Raw genomic sequence first — 26,595 nt, forward strand, 5'->3', positions numbered from 1 at the left:
TAAAATGCCGACAGGTCAAAATACCGACATGCAATTTTTTGTTGTTTTTTGTGTGAATGTCGACATAAGTCAACATGGACACCATATAAAGTGTACCGCGTCCCCTCGCTTGGCTCGCAGCGCTCGCCATGCTTCGGGCACGGTGCCTCGCTGCGCTCGGCACACTATTGTATTCCCCCTCCAGGTCCACTGGGATGGTAAAGTATGAACAAGTCGGTTTCAATGAAAAAAATCATGAAAAACTCATGTCTGTATTTTGACCTGTCGGCATTTTACATGTCAGTATTTTGACATTGTCGGTATTTTAAATGTCGGTATTTTATCCATGTCGGGATTTTGACCTTGTCGGGATTTTGACCATCGGTCAATTGGTGTCGGGATTTTGAACGTCGGGATTTTGATTGGAGGTAAACTGACTGCATCCCCTTCCTAATTATAGGTGTATACCAGTTCTTGTTCATACCTTATAGCCTTACCCCCACAATTAAATAACGCTACCTGCCATAGACATGCATTATTAGAGAAGGCCGTTCCCCTAATTTTGGTATAGTTTGTAATACATCTAGTTTTGAATATACTTGGTCCATAAAAAGTAGCCTTTTGGGTATATGTAGCCCTGGCAGTGAGTTTGTCACTTAGTAGCATTACTCTGTCACAGGATGATTGCTGGACTGTTGTTCTATTCAGCGGAACTCATGGCCATTCATTCTCCACGGAAATGTCTCTTATTAGAGTGCACTACTGGGTGTTTGTGTTATAACACTTTTTATTGTGGATGTTTTACATTATTTCTTTCTTTACTCATTTCTAATCTGATTCCTAAAGCGCAGTGTCATTTGCCCCCCTCCAGATGCAGCGCAGAGGATGCCGAACGGGTGCCGAGAGGGCGTCCGCCGCTACCATAGCAACGGTCTCCTTGGCGGCTCTGATGTCATTATTCTGCGCTCCTGGAAGGACGTGGGCGCACGCGCTTCGGGCCACACGGGATGTTTTTTTCTATATAGGCAAGTCCAATTTGTGCATGTTGTTGATATCACTTGTTCCTCACCTTGAGAAAGGGGTAGGTTCAGCCCCGAAACGTCGGCATCATGAGCAATTAAACTACAAAGTTCTTGTTTACAAGCCGGCTGAGTGCCACCGTCTTCTGTGATATATATATATATATATATATATATATATATATATATGTATATATATATATATATATGTATATATATGTGTGTGTGTATATATATATATATATATATATATATATATATATATATATTTCTCTATCGTCCTAGTGGATGCTGGGGTTCCTGAAAGGACCATGGGGAATAGCGGCTCCGTAGGAGACAGGGCACAAAAAGTAAAGCTTTTCCAGATCAGGTGGTGTGCACTGGCTCCTCCCCCTATGACCCTCCTCCAGACTCCAGTTAGATTTTTGTGCCCGGCCGAGAAGGGTGCAATTCTAGGTGGCTCTCATAAAGAGCTGCTTAGAGAAAGTTTAGCTTAGGTTTTTTATTTTACAGTGATTCCTGCTGGCAACAGGATCACTGCAACGAGGGACAGAGGGGAGAAGAAGTGAACTCACCTGCGTGCAGGATGGATTGGCTTCTTGGCTACTGGACATCAGCTCCAGAGGGACGATCACAGGTACAGCCTGGATGGTCACCGGAGCCGCGCCGCCGGCCCCCTTGCAGATGCTGAAGTAAGAAGAGGTCCAGAATCGGCGGCTGAAGACTCCTGCAGTCTTCTAAAGGTAGCGCACAGCACTGCAGCTGTGCGCCATTTTCCTCTCAGCACACTTCACACGCAGTCACTGAGGGTGCAGGGCGCTGGGGGGGGGCGCCCTGGGAGGCAAATGTAAACCTATATAAAGGCTAAAAATACCTCACATATAGCCCCCAGAGGCTATATGGAGATATTTAACCCCTGCCTGTATTCACAAAATAGCGGGAGACGAGCCCGCCGAAAAAGGGGCGGGGCCTATCTCCTCAGCACACGGCGCCATTTCCTCTCACAGCTCCGCTGGTCAGGACGGCTCCCAGGTCTCTCCCCTGCACTGCACTACAGAAACAGGGTAAAACAGAGAGGGGGGGCAAATTTAATGGCAATATCTTGATATATATAAAGCAGCTATAAGGGAGCACTTATTATAAGGCTATCCCTGTCATATATAGCGCTTTTTGGTGTGTGCTGGCAGACTCTCCCTCTGTCTCCCCAAAGGGCTAGTGGGTCCTGTCTTCGTTTAGAGCATTCCCTGTGTGTCTGCTGTGTGTCGGTACGTGTGTGTCGACATGTATGAGGACGATATTGGTGTGGAGGCGGAGCAATTGCCAAATATGGGGATGTCACCTCCTAGGGGGTCGACACCAGAATGGATGCCTTTATTTATGGAATTACGGGATAGCGTCAACACGCTAAAGCAGTCGTTTGACGACATGAGGCGGCCGGACAATCAATTAGTGCCTGTCCAGGCGCCTCAAACACCGTCAGGGGCTGTAAAACGCCCTTTGCCTCAGTCGGTCGACACAGACCCAGACACAGGCACTGATTCCAGTGGTGACGGTGACCAATCAACCGTATTTTCCAGTAGGGCCACACGTTATATGATTTTGGCAATGAAGGAGGCGTTACATTTAGCTGATACTACAGGTACCACTAAACAGGGTATTATGTGGGGTGTGAAAAAACTACCTATAGTTTTTCCTGAATCAGAAGAATTAAATGACGTGTGTGATGAAGCGTGGGTTGCCCCTGATAAAAAGCTGATAATTTCAAAGAAATTATTGGCATTATACCCTTTCCCGCCAGAGGTTAGGGAGCGCTGGGAAACACCTCCTAGGGTGGACAAGGCGCTAACACGCTTGTCAAAACAAGTGGCGTTACCTTCTCCTGAGACGGCCGCACTTAAAGATCCATCAGATAGGAGGATGGAAAATATCCAAAAAAGTATATACACACATGCAGGTGTTATACTACGACCAGCTATAGCGTCTGCCTGGATGTGCAGTGCTGGGGTAGTTTGGTCAGAGTCCCTGATTGAAAATATTGATACCCTGGACAGGGACAATATTTTACTGTCGTTAGAACAAATAAAGGATGCATTTCTTTATATGCGTGATGCACAGAGGGATATCTGCACACTGGCATCACGGGTAAGTGCTATGTCCATTTCGGCCAGAAGAGCTTTATGGACGCGACAGTGGACAGGCGATGCGGATTCAAAACGGCATATGGAAGTTTTGCCGTATAAAGGGGAGGAGTTATTTGGAGTCGGTCTATCAGATTTGGTGGCCACGGCTACAGCCGGGAAATCCACCTTTCTACCTCAAGTCACTCCCCAACAGAAAAAGGCACCGACTTTTCAACCGCAGCCCTTTCGTTCCTTTAAAAATAAGAGAGCAAAGGGCTATTCATATCTGCCACGAGGCAGAGGTCGAGGGAAGAAACAGCAACAGGCAGCTCCTTCCCAGGAACAGAAGCCCTCCCCGGCTTCTACAAAAGCCTCAGCATGACGCTGGGGCTTCTCAAGCGGACTCGGGGACGGTGGGAGGTCGTCTCAAAAATTACAGCGCGCAGTGGGCTCACTCGCAGGTAGATCCCTGGATCCTGCAGATAATATCTCAGGGGTACAGGTTGGAATTAGAGACAGATCCACCTCGCCGTTTCCTGAAGTCTGCTTTACCAACGTCCCCTTCCGAAAGGGAGACGGTTTTGGAAGCCATTCACAAGCTGTACTCTCAGCAGGTGATAGTCAAGGTACCTCTTCTACAACAAGGGAAGGGGTATTATTCCACTCTATTTGTGGTACCGAAGCCGGATGGCTCGGTAAGGCCTATTCTAAATCTGAAGTCCTTGAACCTGTACATAAAGAAGTTCAAGTTCAAGATGGAGTCACTCAGAGCAGTGATAGCGAACCTGGAAGAAGGGGACTTTATGGTATCCTTGGACATCAAGGATGCGTATCTCCACGTTCCAATTTACCCCTCACACCAGGGGTACCTCAGGTTCGTTGTACAAAACTGTCACTATCAGTTTCAGACGCTGCCGTTTGGTTTGTCCACGGCACCTCGGATCTTTACAAAGGTAATGGCCGAGATGATGATTCTTCTTCGAAGAAAAGGCGTATTAATTATCCCATACTTGGACGATCTCCTAATAAGGGCAAGGTCCAGAGAACAGCTAGAGATGGGATTAGCAATATCTCAAGAGGTGCTAAAGCAGCACGGATGGATTCTGAATATTCCAAAATCCCAATTAATGCCGACAACTCGTCTGCTGTTCCTAGGGATGATTCTGGACACGGTTCAGAAAAAGGTTTTTCTTCCCGAGGAAAAAGCCAAGGAGTTATCCGACCTGGTCAGGAATCTCCTAAAACCAGGAAAGGTGTCTGTACATCAATGCACGCATCTTCAGATGCACCTGCGGATAACCCTGTCTCCAAGGACAAGGGTATCTCTTCTGTGGTGGTTGCAGAGGGCTCATCTATTGGAGGGCCGCAGATTCGGCATACAGGATTGGATCCTGGTGACCACGGACGCCAGCCTGAGAGGCTGGGGAGCAGTCACACAAGGAAGAAACTTCCAGGGAGTGTGGTCGAGCCTGGAAAAGTCTCTTCACATAAACATTCTGGAACTAAGAGCAATCTACAATGCTCTAAGCCAGGCGGAACCTCTGCTTCAAGGAAGACCGGTGTTGATCCAGTCGGACAACATCACGGCTGTCGCCCATGTAAACAGACAGGGCGGCACAAGAAGCAGGAGTGCAATGGCAGAAGCTGCCAGGATCCTTCGCTGGGCGGAGAATCACGTGATAGCACTGTCAGCAGTGTTCATCCCGGGAGTGGACAACTGGGAAGCAGACTTCCTCAGCAGACACGATCTTCACCCGGGAGAGTGGGGACCTCATCCAGAAGTTTTCCACATGCTAATAAACCGTTGGGAAAGACCAATGGTGGACATGATGGCGTCTCGCCTCAACAAAAAACTGGACAGGTATTGCGCCAGGTCAAGAGATCCGCAGGCAATAGCTGTGGACGCGCTGGTAACACCTTGGGTGTACCAGTCGGTGTATGTGTTTCCTCCTCTGCCTCTCATACCAAAGGTATTGAGAATCATACGGCAAAGCGGAGTAAGAACGATACTAGTGGCTCCGGATTGGCCAAGAAGGTCTTGGTACCCGGAACTTCAAGAGATGGTCACGGACGATCCGTGGCCTCTACCTAAGACAGGACCTGCTTCAGCAGGGACCGTGTCTATTCCAAGACTTACCGCGGCTGCGTTTGACGGCATGGCGGTTGAACGCCAGATCCTAAAAGGAAAAGGCATTCCAGAAGAAGTCATTCCTACCTTGATTAAGGCAAGAAAGGAAGTCACCGCGAAGCATTATCACCGCATTTGGCGGAAATATGTTGCGTGGTGCGAGGATCGGAGTGCTCCGACGGAGGAATTTCAACTGGGTCGTTTCCTACATTTCCTGCAATCAGGATTGTCTATGGGTCTCAAATTGGGATCTATTAAGGTTCAAATTTCGGCCCTGTCAATATTCTTCCAAAAAGAATTGGCCTCAGTTCCTGAGGTCCAGACTTTTGTCAAAGGAGTACTGCATATACAGCCTCCTGTGGTGCCTTCGGTGGCACCGTGGGATCTAAATGTAGTTTTAGATTTCCTCAAATCCCATTGGTTTGAACCACTAAAAAATGTGGATTTGAAATATCTCACATGGAAAGTGACTATGTTACTGGCCCTGGCGTCCGCCAGGAGAGTATCTGAACTGGCGGCTTTATCTTATAAAAGCCCTTATTTAATTTTCCATTCGGATAGGGCAGAGCTGCGGACGCGTCCGCATTTTCTCCCTAAGGTGGTATCAGCGTTTCACCTGAACCAGCCTATTGTAGTGCCTGCGGCTACAAGCGACTTGGAGGACTCCAAGTTGTTGGACGTTGTCAGAGCTTTAAAAATATACATTTCAAGGACGGCTGGAGTCAGAAAATCTGACTCGCTGTTTATACTGTATGCACCCAACAAGTTGGGTGCGCCTGCTTCTAAGCAGTCGATTGCTCGTTGGATTTGTAACACAATTCAACTTGCACATTCTGTGGCAGGCCTGCCACAGCCTAAATCTGTTAAGGCCCATTCCACAAGGAAGGTGGGCTCATCTTGGGCGGCTGCCCGAGGGGTCTTGGCATTACAACTCTGCCGAGCAGCTACGTGGTCAGGGGAGAACACGTTTGTAAAATTCTACAAATTTGATACCCTGGCAAAGGAGGACCTGGAGTTCTCTCATTCGGTGCTGCAGAGTCATCCGCACTCTCCCGCCCATTTGGGAGCTTTGGTATAATCCCCATGGTCCTTTCAGGAACCCCAGCATCCACTAGGACGATAGAGAAAATAAGAATTTACTTACCGATAATTCTATTTCTCTGAGTCCGTAGTGGATGCTGGGCGCCCATCCCAAGTGCGGATTATCTGCAATACTTGTACATAGTTATTGTTAACTAATTCGGGTTATTGTTTAGGGAGCCATCTTTCAGAGGCTCCTCTGTTATCATACTGTTAACTGGGTTTAGATCACAAGTTGTACGGTGTGATTGGTGTGGCTGGTATGAGTCTTACCCGGGATTCAAAATCCTCCCTTATTGTGTACGCTCGTCCGGGCACAGTACCTAACTGGAGTCTGGAGGAGGGTCATAGGGGGAGGAGCCAGTGCACACCACCTGATCTGGAAAAGCTTTACTTTTTGTGCCCTGTCTCCTACGGAGCCGCTATTCCCCATGGTCCTTTCAGGAACCCCAGCATCCACTACGGACTCCGAGAAATAGAATTATCGGTAAGTAAATTCTTATTATATTCAATACAAGGTCTGGCACTCCCAATACAAATGCTTATCTGCAGCCGGTGCCATCATAAAGGATAAATATATACAAGGAAGATGCGGCACTCTAGGCTTGAATAATTCCACAAAACTCCGATATTTTGCAGCAACGTTTCAGTAGACACACCTACTGTCGTCAGGCTTTAATAAAGAATAAAACATAATGTACATACCTTTATAGTCACCCTGTGTGCATTCCCGCCGGCTCATGCTGGGACCACTCACCCGCCGAGCCGCATGGAAGATGACGTCATCGTCAACCGACGGCGCCGTGCAATTGACACCCATCACCATAACAACCAAACTCATATGCAGTAAACAAAATCGTTAGCTGTGAACATATAATAGATAATAGAAATAGCATCCTAAGCATATAATTGTACTTGTCTTTTACTCTATTGCATTAAGCACATGTATGCTAGGAATATTTTGCATTGTTTTGCCTTATATAAAATTATTTAAAACTATTTATACCTACTATTTATCACTGGCTACAAGTGAGTTACGGCACCTTTTTTATTTCAGGAAACATGAATAAGAAATCATTTCATTAAGGCCCCTGGGATATATTACCCCTAGCCGCATAATCCATTTTGTTTCCAATTGTATTAATTTCGCTCCTCTATTACCTCCTCTTAAATCACTCAGCACACAGTCTATCATCCTATATCTGATGCTATGTACTGGATGTTTGAACTGAGCAAAATGCCGAGCAACAGGCTGCTCACTATCACCTGTGTCCAAGGCATTGCGGATGGCTGACCTATGAGCTGCCATCCTTTCTTTAAATTTTCGCTCGGTCTTGCCTATGTAGCTCAAGCCACACGGGCAGATAATCTGATAAATAACAAACATCGAATTGCAAGTAAATTGATGTTGAATGGGGATTTTTTGCCCAGTGTGCGGATGATTAAAAAAGTTTCCTGCAAGAAGGAATTGACATGTTACACATGTGCATTTAATATTGCCTAGTTTTGTAACCTGTGGCAAAAAATATTTTTTGCCTTTATGTTCTCTCTTAAGTTTTGCGACATCAGTTTTCACTAGTAAATCACGCAGATTTTGACCTCGTGAATAACACGGCATTAATCTAGTTTTTCCCAGATGTAAATTATTATCTGAACTAATAATTGGCCAATATTTTTTGGAAATAGAATTAATTTGTGGTGATTTCACATTAAATTTATTCACCCATGGTAAGACCGATTGATCCCCCTTCATTTTCTTATTAGTAGTAAGTAATGTGTCTCTGTCTAAGGCCATTACTTTATTTTTTGATGTTTTTAATGCTTTTAAAGAATATCCTCTGTCAAGCAATTTATCAATTAAGGAATCAATTTGTTGCTCCGCTAATTTACTATTACTATTGATCCGTCTGATTCGAATCATCTGTGAATAAGGGAGTCCTCTTGTCATTGATTTTGGATGACAACTGGTGGCATGAAGAAGTTGCTGTTTATCCATAGGTTTTGTAAACACAGTAGTGGTCAGGACAGAGTTCTTGACTTGTATATTAACGTCTAAGAAGTCAATACTCTCTTGATTCATGCAAAACGTGAACTTGATAGGTCCCTCTGTGGCATTGTACGCTTCAATTATATTTTGCAATAATGTATGGTTGCCTTTCCATAATACAATTAAGTCATCTATGTATCTATTAAACAACAATACATGGGAGGGGAATAGAGGATTATTATAAAATAAATCCTCTTCTACCTCAAACATCACTATATTTGCGTACACTGGAGCCACAGAGGAACCCATCGCACACCCCCTTATTTGCATATAAAATTGCTTATCATAAAGAAAAAAATTCATCGTCAAGATTAATTCCAACAACTGGATGGCCAGGCGGAGGATTGTGTCGGCCAGAGGATCTTTACTGCAACCGATAGCATGTTTATTAGATTCTTTGTTGCAGCCGCTAATTCGCAATGAACCTAGTTTTTTGCTTGATACAACTAGTTTACTCAATAATCTGAAGGGGTTAACATCAATTCCGAATGACACTTGGTTGGTGACCATTGATGTAATAAGTTTATACACTTCTATACCACATCAATTTGGTTTAGCCGCAGTTAAAAAATTCTTAACAAAGAAAGGGGCATTTAGTCCAGCTAAAATTGATGTATTATTACAGTTGTTGGAATTAATCTTGACGATGAATTTTTTTCTTTATGATAAGCAATTTTATATGCAAATAAGGGGGTGTGCGATGGGTTCCTCTGTGGCTCCAGTGTACGCAAATATAGTGATGTTTGAGGTAGAAGAGGATTTATTTTATAATAATCCTCTATTCCCCTCCCATGTATTGTTGTTTAATAGATACATAGATGACTTAATTGTATTATGGAAAGGCAACCATACATTATTGCAAAATATAATTGAAGCGTACAATGCCACAGAGGGACCTATCAAGTTCACGTTTTGCATGAATCAAGAGAGTATTGACTTCTTAGACGTTAATATACAAGTCAAGAACTCTGTCCTGACCACTACTGTGTTTACAAAACCTATGGATAAACAGCAACTTCTTCATGCCACCAGTTGTCATCCAAAATCAATGACAAGAGGACTCCCTTATTCACAGATGATTCGAATCAGACGGATCAATAGTAATAGTAAATTAGCGGAGCAACAAATTGATTCCTTAATTGATAAATTGCTTGACAGAGGATATTCTTTAAAAGCATTAAAAACATCAAAAAATAAAGTAATGGCCTTAGACAGAGACACATTACTTACTACTAATAAGAAAATGAAGGGGGATCAATCGGTCTTACCATGGGTGAATAAATTTAATGTGAAATCACCACAAATTAATTCTATTTCCAAAAAATATTGGCCAATTATTAGTTCAGATAATAATTTACATCTGGGAAAAACTAGATTAATGCCGTGTTATTCACGAGGTCAAAATCTGCGTGATTTACTAGTGAAAACTGATGTCGCAAAACTTAAGAGAGAACATAAAGGCAAAAAATATTTTTTGCCACAGGTTACAAAACTAGGCAATATTAAATGCACATGTGTAACATGTCAATTCCTTCTTGCAGGAAACTTTTTTAATCATCCGCACACTGGGCAAAAAATCCCCATTCAACATCAATTTACTTGCAATTCGATGTTTGTTATTTATCAGATTATCTGCCCGTGTGGCTTGAGCTACATAGGCAAGACCGAGCGAAAATTTAAAGAAAGGATGGCAGCTCATAGGTCAGCCATCCGCAATGCCTTGGACACAGGTGATAGTGAGCAGCCTGTTGCTCGGCATTTTGCTCAGTTCAAACATCCAGTACATAGCATCAGATATAGGATGATAGACTGTGTGCTGAGTGATTTAAGAGGAGGTAATAGAGGAGCGAAATTAATACAATTGGAAACAAAATGGATTATGCGGCTAGGGGTAATATATCCCAGGGGCCTTAATGAAATGATTTCTTATTCATGTTTCCTGAAATAAAAAAGGTGCCGTAACTCACTTGTAGCCAGTGATAAATAGTAGGTATAAATAGTTTTAAATAATTTTATATAAGGCAAAACAATGCAAAATATTCCTAGCATACATGTGCTTAATGCAATAGAGTAAAAGACAAGTACAATTATATGCTTAGGATGCTATTTCTATTATCTATTATATGTTCACAGCTAACGATTTTGTTTACTGCATATGAGTTTGGTTGTTATGGTGATGGGTGTCAATTGCACGGCGCCGTCGGTTGACGATGACGTCATCTTCCATGCGGCTCGGCGGGTGAGTGGTCCCAGCATGAGCCGGCGGGAATGCACACAGGGTGACTATAAAGGTATGTACATTATGTTTTATTCTTTATTAAAGCCTGACGACAGTAGGTGTGTCTACTGAAACGTTGCTGCAAAATATCGGAGTTTTGTGGAATTATTCAAGCCTAGAGTGCCGCATCTTCCTTGTATGTGTGTGTGTATATATATATATATATATATATATATATATATATATATATATATATATATATATATATATATATAATATATATATATAATATATATATGTGTGTGTGTGTGTATATATATATATATATATGTATATATGTGTGTATATGTATATATATATATATAATTATTTTTTTTTTCCTCTGACGTCCTAGTGGATGCTGGGAACTCCGAAAGGACCATGGGGAATAGCGGGCTCCGAAGGAGGCTGGGCACTCTAGAAAGATTTATGACTACCTGGTGTGCACTGGCTCCTCCCACTATGACCCTCCTCCAAGCCTCAGTTAGATCTTGTGCCCGGCCGAGGTTGGATGCACACTAGGGGCTCTCCTGAGCCCTTAGAAAGAAAGTATAGATTTAGGTTTTTTTATTTTCAGTGAGACCTGCTGGCAACAGGCTCACTGCAGCGAGGGACTAAGGGGAGAAGAAGCGAACTCGCCTGCTTGCAGCCGGATTGGGCTTCTTAGGCTACTGGACACCATTAGCTCCAGATGGATCGACCGCAGGCCCAGTCCTTGGTGTTCGGTCCCGGAGCCGCGCCGCCGTCCCCCTTACAGAGGCAGAAGCAAGAAGAGGTCCGGAAAAGCGGCGGCAGAAGACATCGGTCTTCACCAAGGTAGCGCACAGCACTGCAGCTGTGCGCCATTGCTCCTCATACACACTTCACACTCCGGTCACTGAGGGTGCAGGGCGCTTGGGGGGGGCGCCCTGAGCAGCAATAAAAACACCTTGGCTGGCAAAAATACCACAATATATAGCCCCAGAGGCTATATATGTGGTAAATACCCCTGCCAGAATCCAGAAAAAAGCGGGAGAATAGGCCGCGGAAAAGGGGCGGAGCTATCTCCCTCAGACACACTGGCGCCATTTTCTCTTCACAGTGCAGCTGAAAGAAAGCTCCCCAGGCTCTCCCCTGTAGTTTTCAGGCTCAAAGGGTTAAAAAGAGAGGGGGGGCACTAAATTTAGGCGCAATATTGTATATGCAAGCAGCTATGGGGGAAAATTCACTCAGTTATAGTGTTAATCCCCACATTATATAGCGCTCTGGTGTGTGCTGGCATACTCTCTCTCTGTCTCCCCAAAGGGCTTTATGGGGTCCTGTCCTCAGTCAGAGCATTCCCTGTGTGTGTGCGGTGTGTCGGTACGGCTGTGTCGACATGTTTGAGGAGGAGGCTTATATAGTGACGGAGCAGATGCCGATAAATGTGATGTCGCCCCCTGTGGGGCCGACACCAGAGTGGATGGTTAGGTGAAATTAACCGACAGTGTCAACTCCTTACATAAAAGGGTGGATGACGTAACAGCTGTGGGACAGCCGGCTTCTCAGCCCGCGCCTGCCCAGGCGTCTCAAAGGCCATCAGGGGCTCAAAAACGCCCGCTCATTCAGATGGCAGACACAGATGTCGACACGGAGTCTGCCTCCAGTGTCGACAAGGTTGAGACATATACACAATCCACTAGGAACATCCGTGACTTGATCCCGGCAATAAAAAATGTGTTACACATTTCTGACATTAACCTCTAAAAATGGGTTTTTATGTTTGGGGAGAAAAAGCAGGCAGTGTTTTGTTCCCCCATCAGTTGAATGAATGAAGTGTGTGAAAAGCGTGGGTTCCCCCTGATAAGAAACTGGTAATTTCTAAAAGGTTACTGATGGCGTACCTTTTCCCGCCAGAGGATAAGTTACGCTGGGAGATCTCCCCTAGGGTGGATAAGGCGCTCACACGGTTGTCAAAATAGGTGGCACTGCCGTTTTAGGAACGGCCACTTTGAAGGTACCTGTTGATAAAAAGCAGGAGGCTATCCTGAAGTCTGTATTTACACACTCGGGTACTAGCCTGAAACCTGCAGAGCGTGCTGCTGCAGCGTGGTCGGTGACCCTGTCAAACATACTAGTTTGCTAACATGACAACATATTAAAGACGTCGTCTTATGTATGAGGGATGCACAGAGGGATATTTTGCCGGCTGGCATCCAAAATGAATGTAATGTCCATTCTGTCAGGAGGGTATTAGAGACCTGTCACTGGACAGGTGATGCTGACTTTAAAAGGCGCATAGAGATTCTGCCTTATAAGGGTGAGGAATTATTTGGGGATGGTCTCTGGGACCTCGTATCCGCAGCAACAGCTGGGAAGAAATATTTTTACCTCAGTTTTCCTCACAGACTAAGAAAGCACTGTATTATCAGGTACAGTCCTTTCGGCTTCAGAAAAGCAAGCGGGTCAAAGGCTCTTCCTTTCTGTACAGAGACAAGGGAAGAAGGAAAAAGCTGCACCAGTCAGCCTGTTCCCAGAATCCTAATTCTTCTCTCGCTTCTTCTGAGTCCACAGCATGCCGCCGGGGCTCAACAGGTGTAGCCAGGTACGGTGGGGGGCCGTCTCAAAAATTTCAGCGATCAGTGGGCTCGCTCACAGGTGGATCCCTGTTTCATTCAAGTAGTATTTCAGGGGTACAAGCTGGAATTCGAGATGTCTTCCCCCCGCCGTTTCCTCAAATATGCCTTGCCGACAACTCCCTCAGGCAGGGAGGCTGTGCTAGAGGCAATTAATAAGCTGTATTCCCATCGGGTAATACTTAAGGTGCCCCTACTTCAACAAGGACGGGGTTACTATTCCACACGGTTTGGGGTACCGAAACCGCATGGTTCGGTGTGACCCTTTTTTATATTTAAAATCCTTGAACACATACATAAAAAAATTCAAGTTCAAGATGGAATCGCTCAGGGCGGTTATTGCAAGCCTGGACGAGGGGGATTACATGGTATCCCGGGACATCAAGGATGCTTACCTGCATGTCCCCATTTACTATCCTCGCCAGGAGTACCTCAGTTTTGTGGTACAGGATTACCATTACCAAGTCCAGACTCTGCCGTTTGGACTGTACATGGCACCGAGGGTGTTACCAAGGTAATGGCCGGAATGATGATACTCCTTCGAAAAAGGGGAGTTTTTAATTATCCCGTACTTGGACAATCTCCTTATAAGGGCGAGGTCCAAGGAGCAGTTGCTAGTCGGGGTAGCACTAATTTGGAAAGTGCTACAACAGCACGGTTGGATTCTAAACAGTCCAAAGTCACAGCTGGTTCCTACGACACGTCTACTGTTCCTGGGGTTGGTTCTGGACGCAGACCAGAAATAAGTGTTTCTCCCGGAGGAGAAAGCCAAGGAGCTGTCATCTCTAGTCAGAGACCTCCTGAAGCCAAAACAATTATCGGTGCATCATTGCACGCGAGTCCTGGGAAAAATGATAGCTTCCTACGAAGCAATCCCATTCGGCAGGTTCCATGCAAGAACTTTTCAGGGGGACCTGTTAGACAAGTGGTCCGGGTCGCATCTTCAGATGCATCGGCTGATAACCCTGTCTCCAAGGACCATGGTATCTCTACTGTAGTGGCTGCAGAGTGCCCATCTTCAAGAGGGCCGCAGGTTCGACATACAGGACTAGGTCCTAGTGACCATGGATGCCAGCCTTTGAGGCTGGGGGGCAGTCACACAGGGAAGAAACTTCCAGGGACTTTGGTCAAGTCAGGTGACTTCCCTACATAAATATTCTGGAACTGAGGGCCATTTACAATGCCCTGAGTCAGGCAAGGCCTCTGCTTCAAAACCAGCCGGTCCTGATCCAATCAGACAACATCACGGCAGTCGCCCATGTAAACCAACAGGGCGGCACAAGAAGCAGGATGGCGATGGCAGAAGCCACAAGGATTCTCCGATGGGCGGAAATTCATGTGTTAGCACTGTCAGCAGTGTTCATTCCCGGAGTGGACAACTGGGAAGCAGATCTTCTCAGCAGACACGACTTCCACCCGAGAGAGTGGGGACTTCATCCAGAAGTCTTCCAAAGGATTGTACACCATTGGGAAAGGCCACAGGTGGACATGAAGGCGTCCCGCCTCAACAAAAAGCTATAAAAGATATTGCGCCAGGTCAAGGGACCTGCAGGCGATAGCTGTGGACGCTCTGGTAACACCGTGGGTGTACCAGTCGGTTTATGTGTTCCCCCCTCTGCCTCTCATACCAAAGGTACTGAGAATAATAAGAAGGCGAGGAGTAAGAACGATACTCGTGGTTCCGGATTGGCCAAGAAGAGCCTGGTACCCAGAACTTCAAGAAATTATATCAGAGGACCCAAGGCCTCTGCCGCTCAGACAGGACCTGCTGCAGCAGGGGCCCTGTCTGTTCCAAGACTTACCGCGGCTACGTTTTGATGGCATGGCGGTTGAACGCCGGATCCTAAAGGAAAAGGGCATTCTGGAGGAAGTCATTCCTACGCTGATTCAAGCCAGGAAAGATGTAACTGCAAAACATTATCACCGCATATGGCGGAAATATGTTGCTTGGTGTGAGGCCAAAAAAGGCCCCAACAGAGAAATTTCAACTAGGTCGATTTCGGCATTTCCTACAAGCAGGAGTGTCTATGGGCCTAAAATTAGGCTCCATTAAGATACAGATCTCGGCTCTGTCGATTTTCTTCCAGAAAGAATTAGCTTCAGTACCTGAAGTTCAGACATTGTAAAAGGAGTGCTGCATATTCAGCCCCCGGTTGTGCCTCTAGTGGCACCTTGGGATCTCAACGTGGTGTTGAGTTTCTTAAAATCACATTGGTTTGAACCACTAAAAACCGTGGATCTAAAATATCTCACGTTGAAAGTGGTCATGTTATTGGCCTTGGTTTCGGCCAGGCGTGTATCAGAATTGGCGGCTTTGTCATATAAAAGTCCTTATCTGATTTTCCATATGGATAGGGCAGAATTGAGGACTCGTCCCCAGTTTCTCCCTAAGGTGGTATCAGCTTTTCACTTGAACCAACCTATTGTGGTGCCTGCGGCTACTAGGGACTTGGAGGATTCCAAGTTACTGGACGTAGTCAGGGCCTTGAAAAATTGTGTTTCCAGGACGGCTAGAGTCAGGAAAATTGACTCGCTATTTATCCTGTATGCACCCAACAGGCTGGGTGTTCCTGCTGCTAAGCAGACTATCGCTCGCTGGATCTGTGACACGATTCAGCAGGCGCATTCTGCGGCTGGACTGCCGCATCCTAAATCAGTGAAAGGCCGTTCCACAGGGAAGGTGGGCTCATCTTGGGCGGCTGCCCGAGGGGTCTCGGCTTTACAACTTTGCCGAGCTGTTACTTGGTCAGGGGCAAACACGTTTGCAAAATTCTACAAATTTGATACCCTGGCTGAGGAGAACCGTGAGTTCTCTCATTCGGTGCTGCAGAGTCATCCGCACTCTCCCGCCCGTTTGGGAGCTTTGGTATAATCCCCATGGTCCTTTCGGAGTTCCCAGCATCCACTAGGACGTCAGAGAAAATAAGATTTTACTCACTGGTAAATCTATTTCTCGTAGTCTGTAGTGGATGCTGGGCGCCCATCCCAAGTGCGGATTGTCTGCAATACTTGTAAATAGTTATTGCTAACTAAAGGGTTATTGTTGTTTTCATACTGTCAAACTGGATATAATATCACGAGTTGTACGGTGTGATTGGTGTGGCTGGTATGAGTCTTACCCGGGATTCAAAATCCTTCCTTATTATGTCAGCTCGTCCGGGCACAGTGTCCTAACTGAGGCTTGGAGGAGGGTCATAGTGGGAGGAGCCAGTGCACACCAGGTAGTCATAAATCTTTCTAGAGTGCCCAGCCTCCTTCGGAGCCCGCTATTCCCCATGGTCCTTTCGGAGTTCCCAGCATCCACTACGGACTACGAGAAATAGATTTACCGGTGAGTAAAATCTTTTTTTTTTCCCTCTGACGACCCGTTACTAAGGGAGTGTTATATGTGTTCACACTAAGTTCAGCAACTGTGACTTAGAGTTGTAGGTTTCATCCCTTATCTGGATGACCTATTCCTTTAAGTCTCTTCTGGAGAGATATTTGGTAACTGCTTCTGTTAGCATCACATACCTGAGAGATGCTTCCTCGATTATTAAAACACAGGGAGACCTTCGTTCTATACGCGTAGCTTCTCTTGGTTAATCTCCTTAAGCAAAAGGGGCTCGGCTTGCTGGGTCTTTCAACTCAGCTGGTTTTTCTACTTCTAAAATGAGTGGGTTGGCTTTTATGAGGCCTTTGCCGTACGTACCTTTCCATTCTGGAGGTTTTCTCTATGGGATCTCATTTTTCACAGGGTCTGGATTTTCTCCTCTACTAGCTGGTCCAGATTACTCAGTTGCAGATTTCTCCCCAATATTGGTTGTAAAATACACTTAGTCTCTCCGTACAAGTCCGGGTATCCCATCCGGGTTCTCCCATTGATGCCCTGGACCCAGGAATACTAGAATGGCATTAGGTCACTTTGCTCCTCCTTTCAACAGTGGGTTATCTATGTCCGGTCGGACTAAGAACCGCCTGTGCTCTACACCTCTACTGTGACATACTCCATAAGTGTAAGAAGTCGGCTGTTTTTACTACCACCATTCTGTTTTTCTCCCCGGGTCGACTTATCACCAGTGGTTCTTGCTACAGACAAATCCTACCTTAGAAGGAGTTTTCTGCACAGACAATTTCTGCTTTGGTTGGAGGGCTCTAACTGTGGAGACCTTGTCATTTCTGTGGTCTTGCCAGTTAGCGTAGGAGTTCACTGTTTTTTCGTACTCCTTCCCTGTTTACTCGTGCAGTGTAGACCATATACGACTGTTTTCGTTCTAATTCTCTTGTCTAGACTCGCAGGTCTCTGTCTACAGATCTGCTGATTCTTTTGCGGATGACCCCGGGATGTTGCCTCTGTGTCCTGGCTTGTTCTGGCACCTACGCTTGACAGATTGGCTGTTACAGAGGTGTAGGCATGTGGAAAACTCTTTTGGCTCAGAATGTTGGTTCTCTCATTTTATGCGACATACTGGAGTACTTTCCCATGAGGGTGATATAGCATTCCGTAGTGGTTACTATGCCATATCTGTGGGTGCATGCACCTCTAGTCCAGGCATTCCTATAATATCGGGCGGCTTTTGTGGCCTAAGCAGCATACTATTGGTGGTTGGTGGCAACTTTTACGTTTTGTTGGCGGCAGGGCTCTGTATGCTCTTCTGTTAAAGTGAAGACTCCTGGGTCGGTCTTCTCTATAACACATCCTGCCTGACATTGATCTGTTTGTTCAGGGAGTTGTTGGGCTTCAACGTTCCGCCTTGTGCTGTGGATCTCACTTGCTATTGCAGGGTTGCTGTCTTTCGTGCTAGCCTCTGCAATGTTTTTCCAGGACACGATTGTGACTTCAATATCTGTGTAGCCATGTTGGCACCACCTTTGTTTCGATAACTGCATGGCCTGCCTTGACATGCTATTTGGCTTGCTGGCAGGGCTATCGGTACGACATATGTATCCCAGTTACCTTGTTTTATTGACCGATCCTAGCCTGTCTACTTCTCGGCCGTTTCTGGTGTCTATTGCCTCCTGTGTTTTTTATTTATTTATTTTTAGTTGCCTTTCGGTCATTCTGCATATTAGGTTGCCTAACATACCTTTGTCACACTCCAACAAGTCTATCGGATGTGGCCTTGAGTCTTGGCTCCTGCCCGTTTTACAGATAAATCCCATAGAGGATGCTGGACACCCACCCTGCGCTGCTCTCTTCTGGCAGTGTGGTTATACCACTGGTTGTACCGGTGGTTCCGGGTGGCTAGGTGTCATTCGAACCTGGTTGCAAGGCTTCCTTGCGTTGCTGTTATTGTCTTTTTCGTTTTGCATGGTTCTGCAAGCGTAAATAGATCTATCTGTGTAGGGTATATGCCTTCAGTGTAACAGGTCAAGGATTTTAATCCTGGGTGTGACTGCTATGACCTGTGTGATCTACGATTGTGACAATCCTATGTATATATCTGTATACACACGTTACATTTATCTTTGTGTTTCTGAGGTTCCTGTTTCACGGAGATCTTTATGGTTGTCTTGCTTACCTCCTCCTCTGTTGGTCGTGTTGCCGTCTCTCCTCGGGCACAGTTTCTTAACTGATCTGGGGATGAGCCAGTCATACACACTTATAATTTCTAAAGTGCCGACTCGACTGATCGTCTATCTATACCCCCATGGTACTAACTCCAGCATCCCCTATGGACTCTGAGAAAGGGATTTATCGGTAAGTACCAAAATCCTGTTTTTTGCAATAACCCCTGAAAGGTAATATTACAGATTAGTGATTTCCTCAGACCTCCTCTCCCCCCCCCCCCCCATATCTGAATCATAGGAAGATAATACACCTGCTAGATAGAATGTCTTATCTATCTATGTTTCCTTTGTTTCTGTAGGACACAGAGTTCCCTGGTGTAGTCGTGAGGCCGATCGGGGAGTTTCGAAGCACTATAGACTATCAGTACCAGCTGCTGCGCTGCAATGTAGATCTGCTAAAGATTATACAGCTGGGGCTCACCTTCATGAATGAGAAGGGGGAATACCCACCTGGCACAAACACGTGGCAATTCAACTTTAAGTTTAACCTCACGTAAGTTTGTAAACTCTGAAATATGAGCTCACCTCGGACTTATTTAATTATTAAGTGCTATGTCCCTAAATACAGTCTAAGACATCTGCTGTCATTTCTTAAACTTTGCAAGGAAAAATTGATGGGGAGCAGAATGAGGTTGCTGTAGGTTACTGCACTTTGGTAAACATTGCATTATTCTGTTAAGAATGCACCATTTTTGTGTTTTAATTTGTCCAATCGTTTGCATGACACCAATTAGTTTAATGTTTAAAAAAAAACCCACCTAAACGTATGACCTGCATTGATGAATATAACCCCAAATGTAGAATGTGGGCAAAACTGGCATTACTGTGTTGTGTTCCTTACATTAACGTTGTTGTTACTTCTGCTGTCTAGGCTACATTATCATACTTTCTAACTGAATGACTGAATCTGGTTATGAAAAGAATAAAAAACCAATTGGTGAGAATAAAGGATTACATGGCTACAAGTGAATGAGTTGTTCTTGAGATTTTCTTACAAACCAGTGTCCTGAACAAATTAACATATATATATATATATATATATATATATATATATATATATGGAGAAAAAGGTACAGGTGCGCTGGTGATCCTATAATGAGAGTTTGTCAGTCCACAGTGAATGAATCCCTGGGCTGTAGCACTGGTGTAACCAACACCGCTGCAAATCTCCAAATGAAGCTCAGAACTCCTTGAGCAAATTGTGTCTGGAAAAAATCAGGAGAATGCGCCCATAGTGCAGATAAATTTATTTCACACATAAATTAAAAACAGGACATTCCATGGATTATAAAAGACTCGTACCATAAAAGACCCACTCTTTGGGCCAGTTAAAACACATGAAACAATCCACCAGGCTATCCACCAAACCTGCTGCAGTCAAAGACCGGACCATGCACCGCGCCGGTAGAAGCCGAACTCGTCAGGTCACTCACAGTGAAGCAGCCGGGATGTGTGAGCCGGGTGGGAGAAGACGCACGTCTGGCAAGCCCCGCCTCTACGCGTTTCGTAGTTACTTCGTCAGGAGGCTGGCTTGTCAGACGTAATGGGAGCTATATATATCACAGCAAGATATTTTACAAGCTGTATCCACTAATTAGCAGCAGTTATATTGGTTCTCCTCAATTACAGCCTTAGCATGAAACAGTAATACACAGATAATTACACAGATAATTAAACATCTACCGGGCAAGCATATATCAATAAATACCCAGTAGCCCACATACTCAGAACATTTTAAGAATGGATTATACATTTTTTATCAGTAAAACACACTTATCTAGCCTCAATTGAACTCATTAATTTCCACATTGATGTTTAGTTTTTTAATCATTAGGTGTCTGCCAAATAAAGTGCTAGTGCAAACTTCATACAGGAATATGCTACCATCCATCTATGCTAATTATACAGTTTAATAATAATATCTACTTATGGTCTAGCCCTACATTTTTTAATTTCACATAATATCCGAATGACAGCCAGCCACAATCAAAAGCAATAAGCGGCTTAAGCAAACTGTGAAAAAACCTGCAATTATAGTTATAATAGACAGTATTGCAATAAATGTATCTATCAGTTTCAAATTGCTCACAATATGTTGTCAGATTATTCCCATTGATAAACAAAGCTATTCGCTTCTATTGCACAATCCTCCTGCATTTAAAAACCCATTTTCTCACATCAGAAAGATCAGAGTATGACAAAAAATATATATGTAACAAAAATGTCACTATCAGAGTACCATACATTGTTAATGAGAGTTACATATAGCAGCCATTCTCCTGGAGCCCTGTTTAGTGGCTCCCCTTATTTGAGGAAATCTATAGACAGATAAAGTCCAGACAGAGTATATTATCTGTCTCTAATGAACGGAGTGATCTCATAGTTTTCATTGAGACCATGAGGGATCAGCGTATTAAGTGTTAATATCCAGAATGTCTCCCTCTTAAGTAAACGTTCCTCTCTATTTCCTCCCTCTTTAGTGAGTGCCACATGTTCGATACCGGCAAATCTTAAAAGGGACGGATCTGCGTTATGTCGTTCTAGAAAATGCCTTGGAACGCTGTGATTCATAACTCTATTCTTAATATTTCTACTATGCTCAAGTATTCTAGTTTTCAGTACTCTTTTGGTCTTTCCAACATATCTAAGACCGCAGGGGCACATGAGAACGTAAATACAGAAGCTAGTATTACAATTTATAAAAGATTGAATAATGTGATTATGACGTAGGGAATTTTTCTCCATGATCTTTTTGGCCCCCTTATCAGCCAGATTACAAACTTTGCACCCCCCACACTGAAAAAAGCCTTTCACGGGTGCAAGGAAATGAGCATCCTTTTCCACCTGAACCTTCTCAAGTTTACTTTTTGACATCATAGTTTTTAGGGATCTTGCCTTTCTATAGATAATGTCAGGTTTTTTGGGGAGCTCAGGTCCCAATACGGGGTCCAATTTGGGAATCTTCCAATTTTTTTGGGCTATTCTCTCCAAATCCCTAAAACCCGTACTAAATTGTGTAACCAGTGGGCAGAAAATCTTACGTTCTCCCTTATCTTTATTCTTATATACCAATAACAAATCTCTGTTCCTATCCCTAGCTTTAAGCATAGCCTTCTGTGTAAGATCTTTAGGGTAGCCCCTCTCCATGAATCTGTCTGAATATATTTCTGCTTGTTCATCAAACTTGGAGAGGTTGGTGCAATTTCTTCTTAGTCGAGTATATTGGGAGTACGGTATATTCTCCTTCCACTGAGGAAGATGACAACTCTTAAAATCCAAATAGCTGTTGCTATCTACCTTTTTAAAATGTGTAAAGGTCTCTATCTGACCTGTATTTAGAAAGTCTTCAGTGGATATGACTAGATCCAAGAATTCTAGCCTATTTGGATCAAACGTACCAGTGAATCTCAAATTATATGTATTCACATTAATTTTTCCCAAAAATTCAAGCCACTCCATTTCATTCCCATCCCAGACAATAATCAAATCGTCTATGTATCTTTTATACATGACAATTTTGGATCTCATCTCACCTTTCAACGTTTCAGCCTCCCATTGGCCCATGTAGATGTTAGCTAGGCTTGGGGCACAAATGCTCCCCATGGCCGACCCGCATACCTGTTGGTACCATTCTTCCAAAAATGTAAAGTAGTTATACTTAAGCACAAATTCTAAACACTGGCAAATGAATTTACACTTTGTATCACTGATCTCAGGGTCTTCCTTGAGTTTGGCCTCTACTGCCAGAATTCCCTTGTCATGTGGAATCGACGTGTAGAGCGATTGAACATCAATCGAACACCATTTATAAGATTCCTGCCATTTTAATCCCTTTAGTAAGTGCAAGACCGCAGTGGTGTCTTGAATATAAGAATCTAGACTAGAAACATATTTCTTAATATAACAATCCACAAACTCAGAGACTCTAGATGTAAGTGACCCAATGCCACTAATGATGGGTCTTCCTGGGGGGTGGGATAGACTCTTATGGATTTTGGGAATATGATAAAATGTGGCTATCCGTGGATGCCGATTGTATAAATAATTATATTCACTAAGTGAGATGCTATTAGTGGATAGACCATCCTTCAGGATACCCTCCAGGATAGATAAAAATCCAGTCGTAGGGTCATCCTTTAACTTCAAATATGATTCAGAATCATTGAGTAACCTATGTGCTTCTCCCACATAATATTCCCTATCCATAAGCACTATCCCACCCCCCTTGTCAGCATTTTTTATTACTATGTCCCTATTTGTGGCTAGACCCTTCAGGGCCTGATGTTCTAATTTACTCAAGTTGTTAGTTTTCCTTACATTAGTATCAAGACTTTCCAGATCCTTTTTCATCATTTGGCTGAACATCTCTATGTAAGGACCCTTTGATTCCAAGGGATAAAAGGTTGATTTTAATCTTAAACCAGATTCCCCCTTGTTTTGATCCCAGTTCCTTACTGGTGCATCTGTTTTTCTAAGAAAATGCCTCTTTAGAGTAAGATTCCTTACATAGAGATTTAGATCAATATACGTATTCACCTTATTTAGACCTGATGAGGGAGCATAAGACAAACCTTTCGATAACACTTTTTCCTCAACTGGATTGAGCCTATATTTGGATACGTTAAAGATACCCTTATTAGGTTCAGTTAGTGAAGGTTCCTCAACTTTGGTTCTCTGCCTGGAAGATCGTTTTCCTCTCTTTCCCCTAGTCTTCGTTTTCTCCCTGTGGGTGTATTCTGCTCCCTGTCGTAATGTTCTTTCACCTGGCCAGACCAATTTTGTCTGGCCCTTGGTCCTAAAAAACTGTCTTTCCCTATAATGTTGCAGATTATCAAATCTATTTTTATGTGCAAAATTTGTATAGTCTGACTGATTGTCAAAATTTCTCTTATAGGGTGCAGTTTTTTTATGGATCAGCCACTGTTGGTCACGTTGGAAAGTGTTTCGCTGTGTAAACTGTCTCTGTTTATCCCTATAGGGTGTTCTTACAGAGTTCCAATTTCTGGGATCATTCCTTCTTACTGGTGTGAAAGGCTGGACAGAGCCTGTATTCCTATTAGGGGCCCTAGATACATTCCAGGTTCTAACTTGGCCCTTTTGATAATCCATTTTGTCCCTTAGGAACTTTCTGGATTTGGTTTCTTTAACTTTTTCCTCAATGGCACTGACTTTTGAATCAATGTCATTCTTTAACTGAATAAACCTCTGGCTGCTATATGTAACTCTCATTAACAATGTATGGTACTCTGATAGTGACATTTTTGTTACATATATATTTTTTGTCATACTCTGATCTTTCTGATGTGAGAAAATGGGTTTTTAAATGCAGGAGGATTGTGCAATAGAAGCGAATAGCTTTGTTTATCAATGGGAATAATCTGACAACATATTGTGAGCAATTTGAAACTGATAGATACATTTATTGCAATACTGTCTATTATAACTATAATTGCAGGTTTTTTCACAGTTTGCTTAAGCCGCTTATTGCTTTTGATTGTGGCTGGCTGTCATTCGGATATTATGTGAAATTAAAAAATGTAGGGCTAGACCATAAGTAGATATTATTATTAAACTGTATAATTAGCATAGATGGATGGTAGCATATTCCTGTATGAAGTTTGCACTAGCACTTTATTTGGCAGACACCTAATGATTAAAAAACTAAACATCAATGTGGAAATTAATGAGTTCAATTGAGGCTAGATAAGTGTGTTTTACTGATAAAAAATGTATAATCCATTCTTAAAATGTTCTGAGTATGTGGGCTACTGGGTATTTATTGATATATGCTTGCCCGGTAGATGTTTAATTATCTGTGTAATTATCTGTGTATTACTGTTTCATGCTAAGGCTGTAATTGAGGAGAACCAATATAACTGCTGCTAATTAGTGGATACAGCTTGTAAAATATCTTGCTGTGATATATATAGCTCCCATTACGTCTGACAAGCCAGCCTCCTGACGAAGTAACTACGAAACGCGTAGAGGCGGGGCTTGCCAGACGTGCGTCTTCTCCCACCCGGCTCACACATCCCGGCTGCTTCACTGTGAGTGACCTGACGAGTTCGGCTTCTACCGGCGCGGTGCATGGTCCGGTCTTTGACTGCAGCAGGTTTGGTGGATAGCCTGGTGGATTGTTTCATGTGTTTTAACTGGCCCAAAGAGTGGGTCTTTTATGGTACGAGTCTTTTATAATCCATGGAATGTCCTGTTTTTAATTTATGTGTGAAATAAATTTATCTGCACTATGGGCGCATTCTCCTGATTTTTTCCAGACATATATATATATATATCTATATATATCTATATATATATAGATATCTCTGAGAGACGCCATTGGGGGCATCCACTTAATAACTACCACTGCTGAACCCGAAGACTGCCTGCCAATAATCCGTGCCTGTAACTGGATACAGCGCCAGCCACCTCTGTTACCTGATACTGCATAGGTGTAATCTTTTTATCATGTCATCTTCTGGCTATCGCAGTTAATCGCACTATGTGACTTAAGTTTTGAAAGGTGCTTAAGTCCTAAAAAGTGCAGTAGGCACTCTTACTCATTAGTTCGGTGCTGGACCAGGTTTAAATACCATGGATTCGGATACCACAGGAGGAAAATCTTCTTCTTCTTTTTTTTTTTGGTCGTGTCATCCCTTTCAGATCTCAGATCGTACAAGTGGTGTCCCAGTAAGGAACTTTGTAGGTGGCCAGAGAGGAGGTGTAAACACTATCTTCTCAGGTGTACATTTCAGGGCTCTTCTGTTTGTACTTGCCAGAGCCCCACAAATATTTACAAAAGTCATAATTTTGATGGCCAGGCTATTTTGCTCCTGATGGATAACATTGCAAATCACCACAATTTTTACATAAAATCGGAGTATCTTCCCAGAACTTTTACAACTGGTGATGCTGACTGTGCAAAAACACTGCTTTTCACAGTTGTCACATGGTCAGTAGGTAGGGCAGGGATAGGCCACTTGTGCCTCAGCAGCTGGGGTGTCTGTTTTCCAGTGCATGACCATGCTTGAAAGGATAAGTGTCCTACTTTGAGGCAGTCAGTCTGGTAAATCGTTGGTTGGTTATTCAGCTATCAAGCTGTCCTGTGAAGGCCACCTGTCTCTTGTGATTGTGATAACAGATGCCAGTCTTGTGGGGTGGTTACACTTTATTTCCGCATGCAGTAACTCTGATCCATATACGAAAGAAGACCAACATTCTAGAGTTTTGCACTGTCCTCAGAACTCTTCAACCAGGGCAACACTTCAATCACACAATGCCATTGCTGTGGCATACATCAATCATCAAGGTGAAACCAGAATCCCCTTGACAATGGCAGAAACTGCCAAAATATTCCATTGGGTAGCGCAACCTATTCCAGGCATTAAAAACTGAGGCATAGTATATGAGCTGTCACAGGATACATCCGGGGTAATACAAATCAGAGTAGCAGAGATGGCCTGATGCTGTTGAACGTAATTTGTTAAATGTCTGTCTCTAGGAAATCTATATGATCCAAAAAAGGTGTGTGGCAGCCATTGTTCTGATGGGTGAAGCGTAGGTTTCAGAGGGTGTTCCTGTGCCTTGGTGGGCATTCTAACCGTTCGGTAGGTGACTCTTGGGGGTGTGGCATGGTCTTCACTGGAACACTTGTGCGTTTCCATTCATACGGTCACAAAATGTTAAAGGGTCAATGCATTTGCGACCAAGGATGCCAGTTTTGAGAGCAATGTTCTGCGCTTAGATCAGTGATGGCTAACCTTGACACTCCAGCTGTTGTTGAACTACACATCCCAGCATGCCCTTCATCAGTTTTAGCATGGC

At 43.8% G+C, this 26,595-nt stretch overlaps 1 protein-coding gene across 1 annotated transcript in view; it reads left to right on the forward strand.

The window, feature by feature from the left end:
- Positions 1-26,595, forward strand: part of CNOT8 (CCR4-NOT transcription complex subunit 8) — a 128,516-nt gene that overhangs the window by 89,465 nt on the left and 12,456 nt on the right. The window contains exon 3 of the mRNA XM_063928367.1: positions 19,074-19,267. Within this exon, the coding sequence (XP_063784437.1) occupies positions 19,074-19,267 (194 nt within the window). The remainder of the gene's footprint in view (positions 1-19,073; positions 19,268-26,595) is intronic.

This window comes from Pseudophryne corroboree, chromosome 6, assembly GCF_028390025.1.
Source record: "Pseudophryne corroboree isolate aPseCor3 chromosome 6, aPseCor3.hap2, whole genome shotgun sequence".
Lineage (NCBI taxonomy): Eukaryota > Metazoa > Chordata > Amphibia > Anura > Myobatrachidae > Pseudophryne > Pseudophryne corroboree.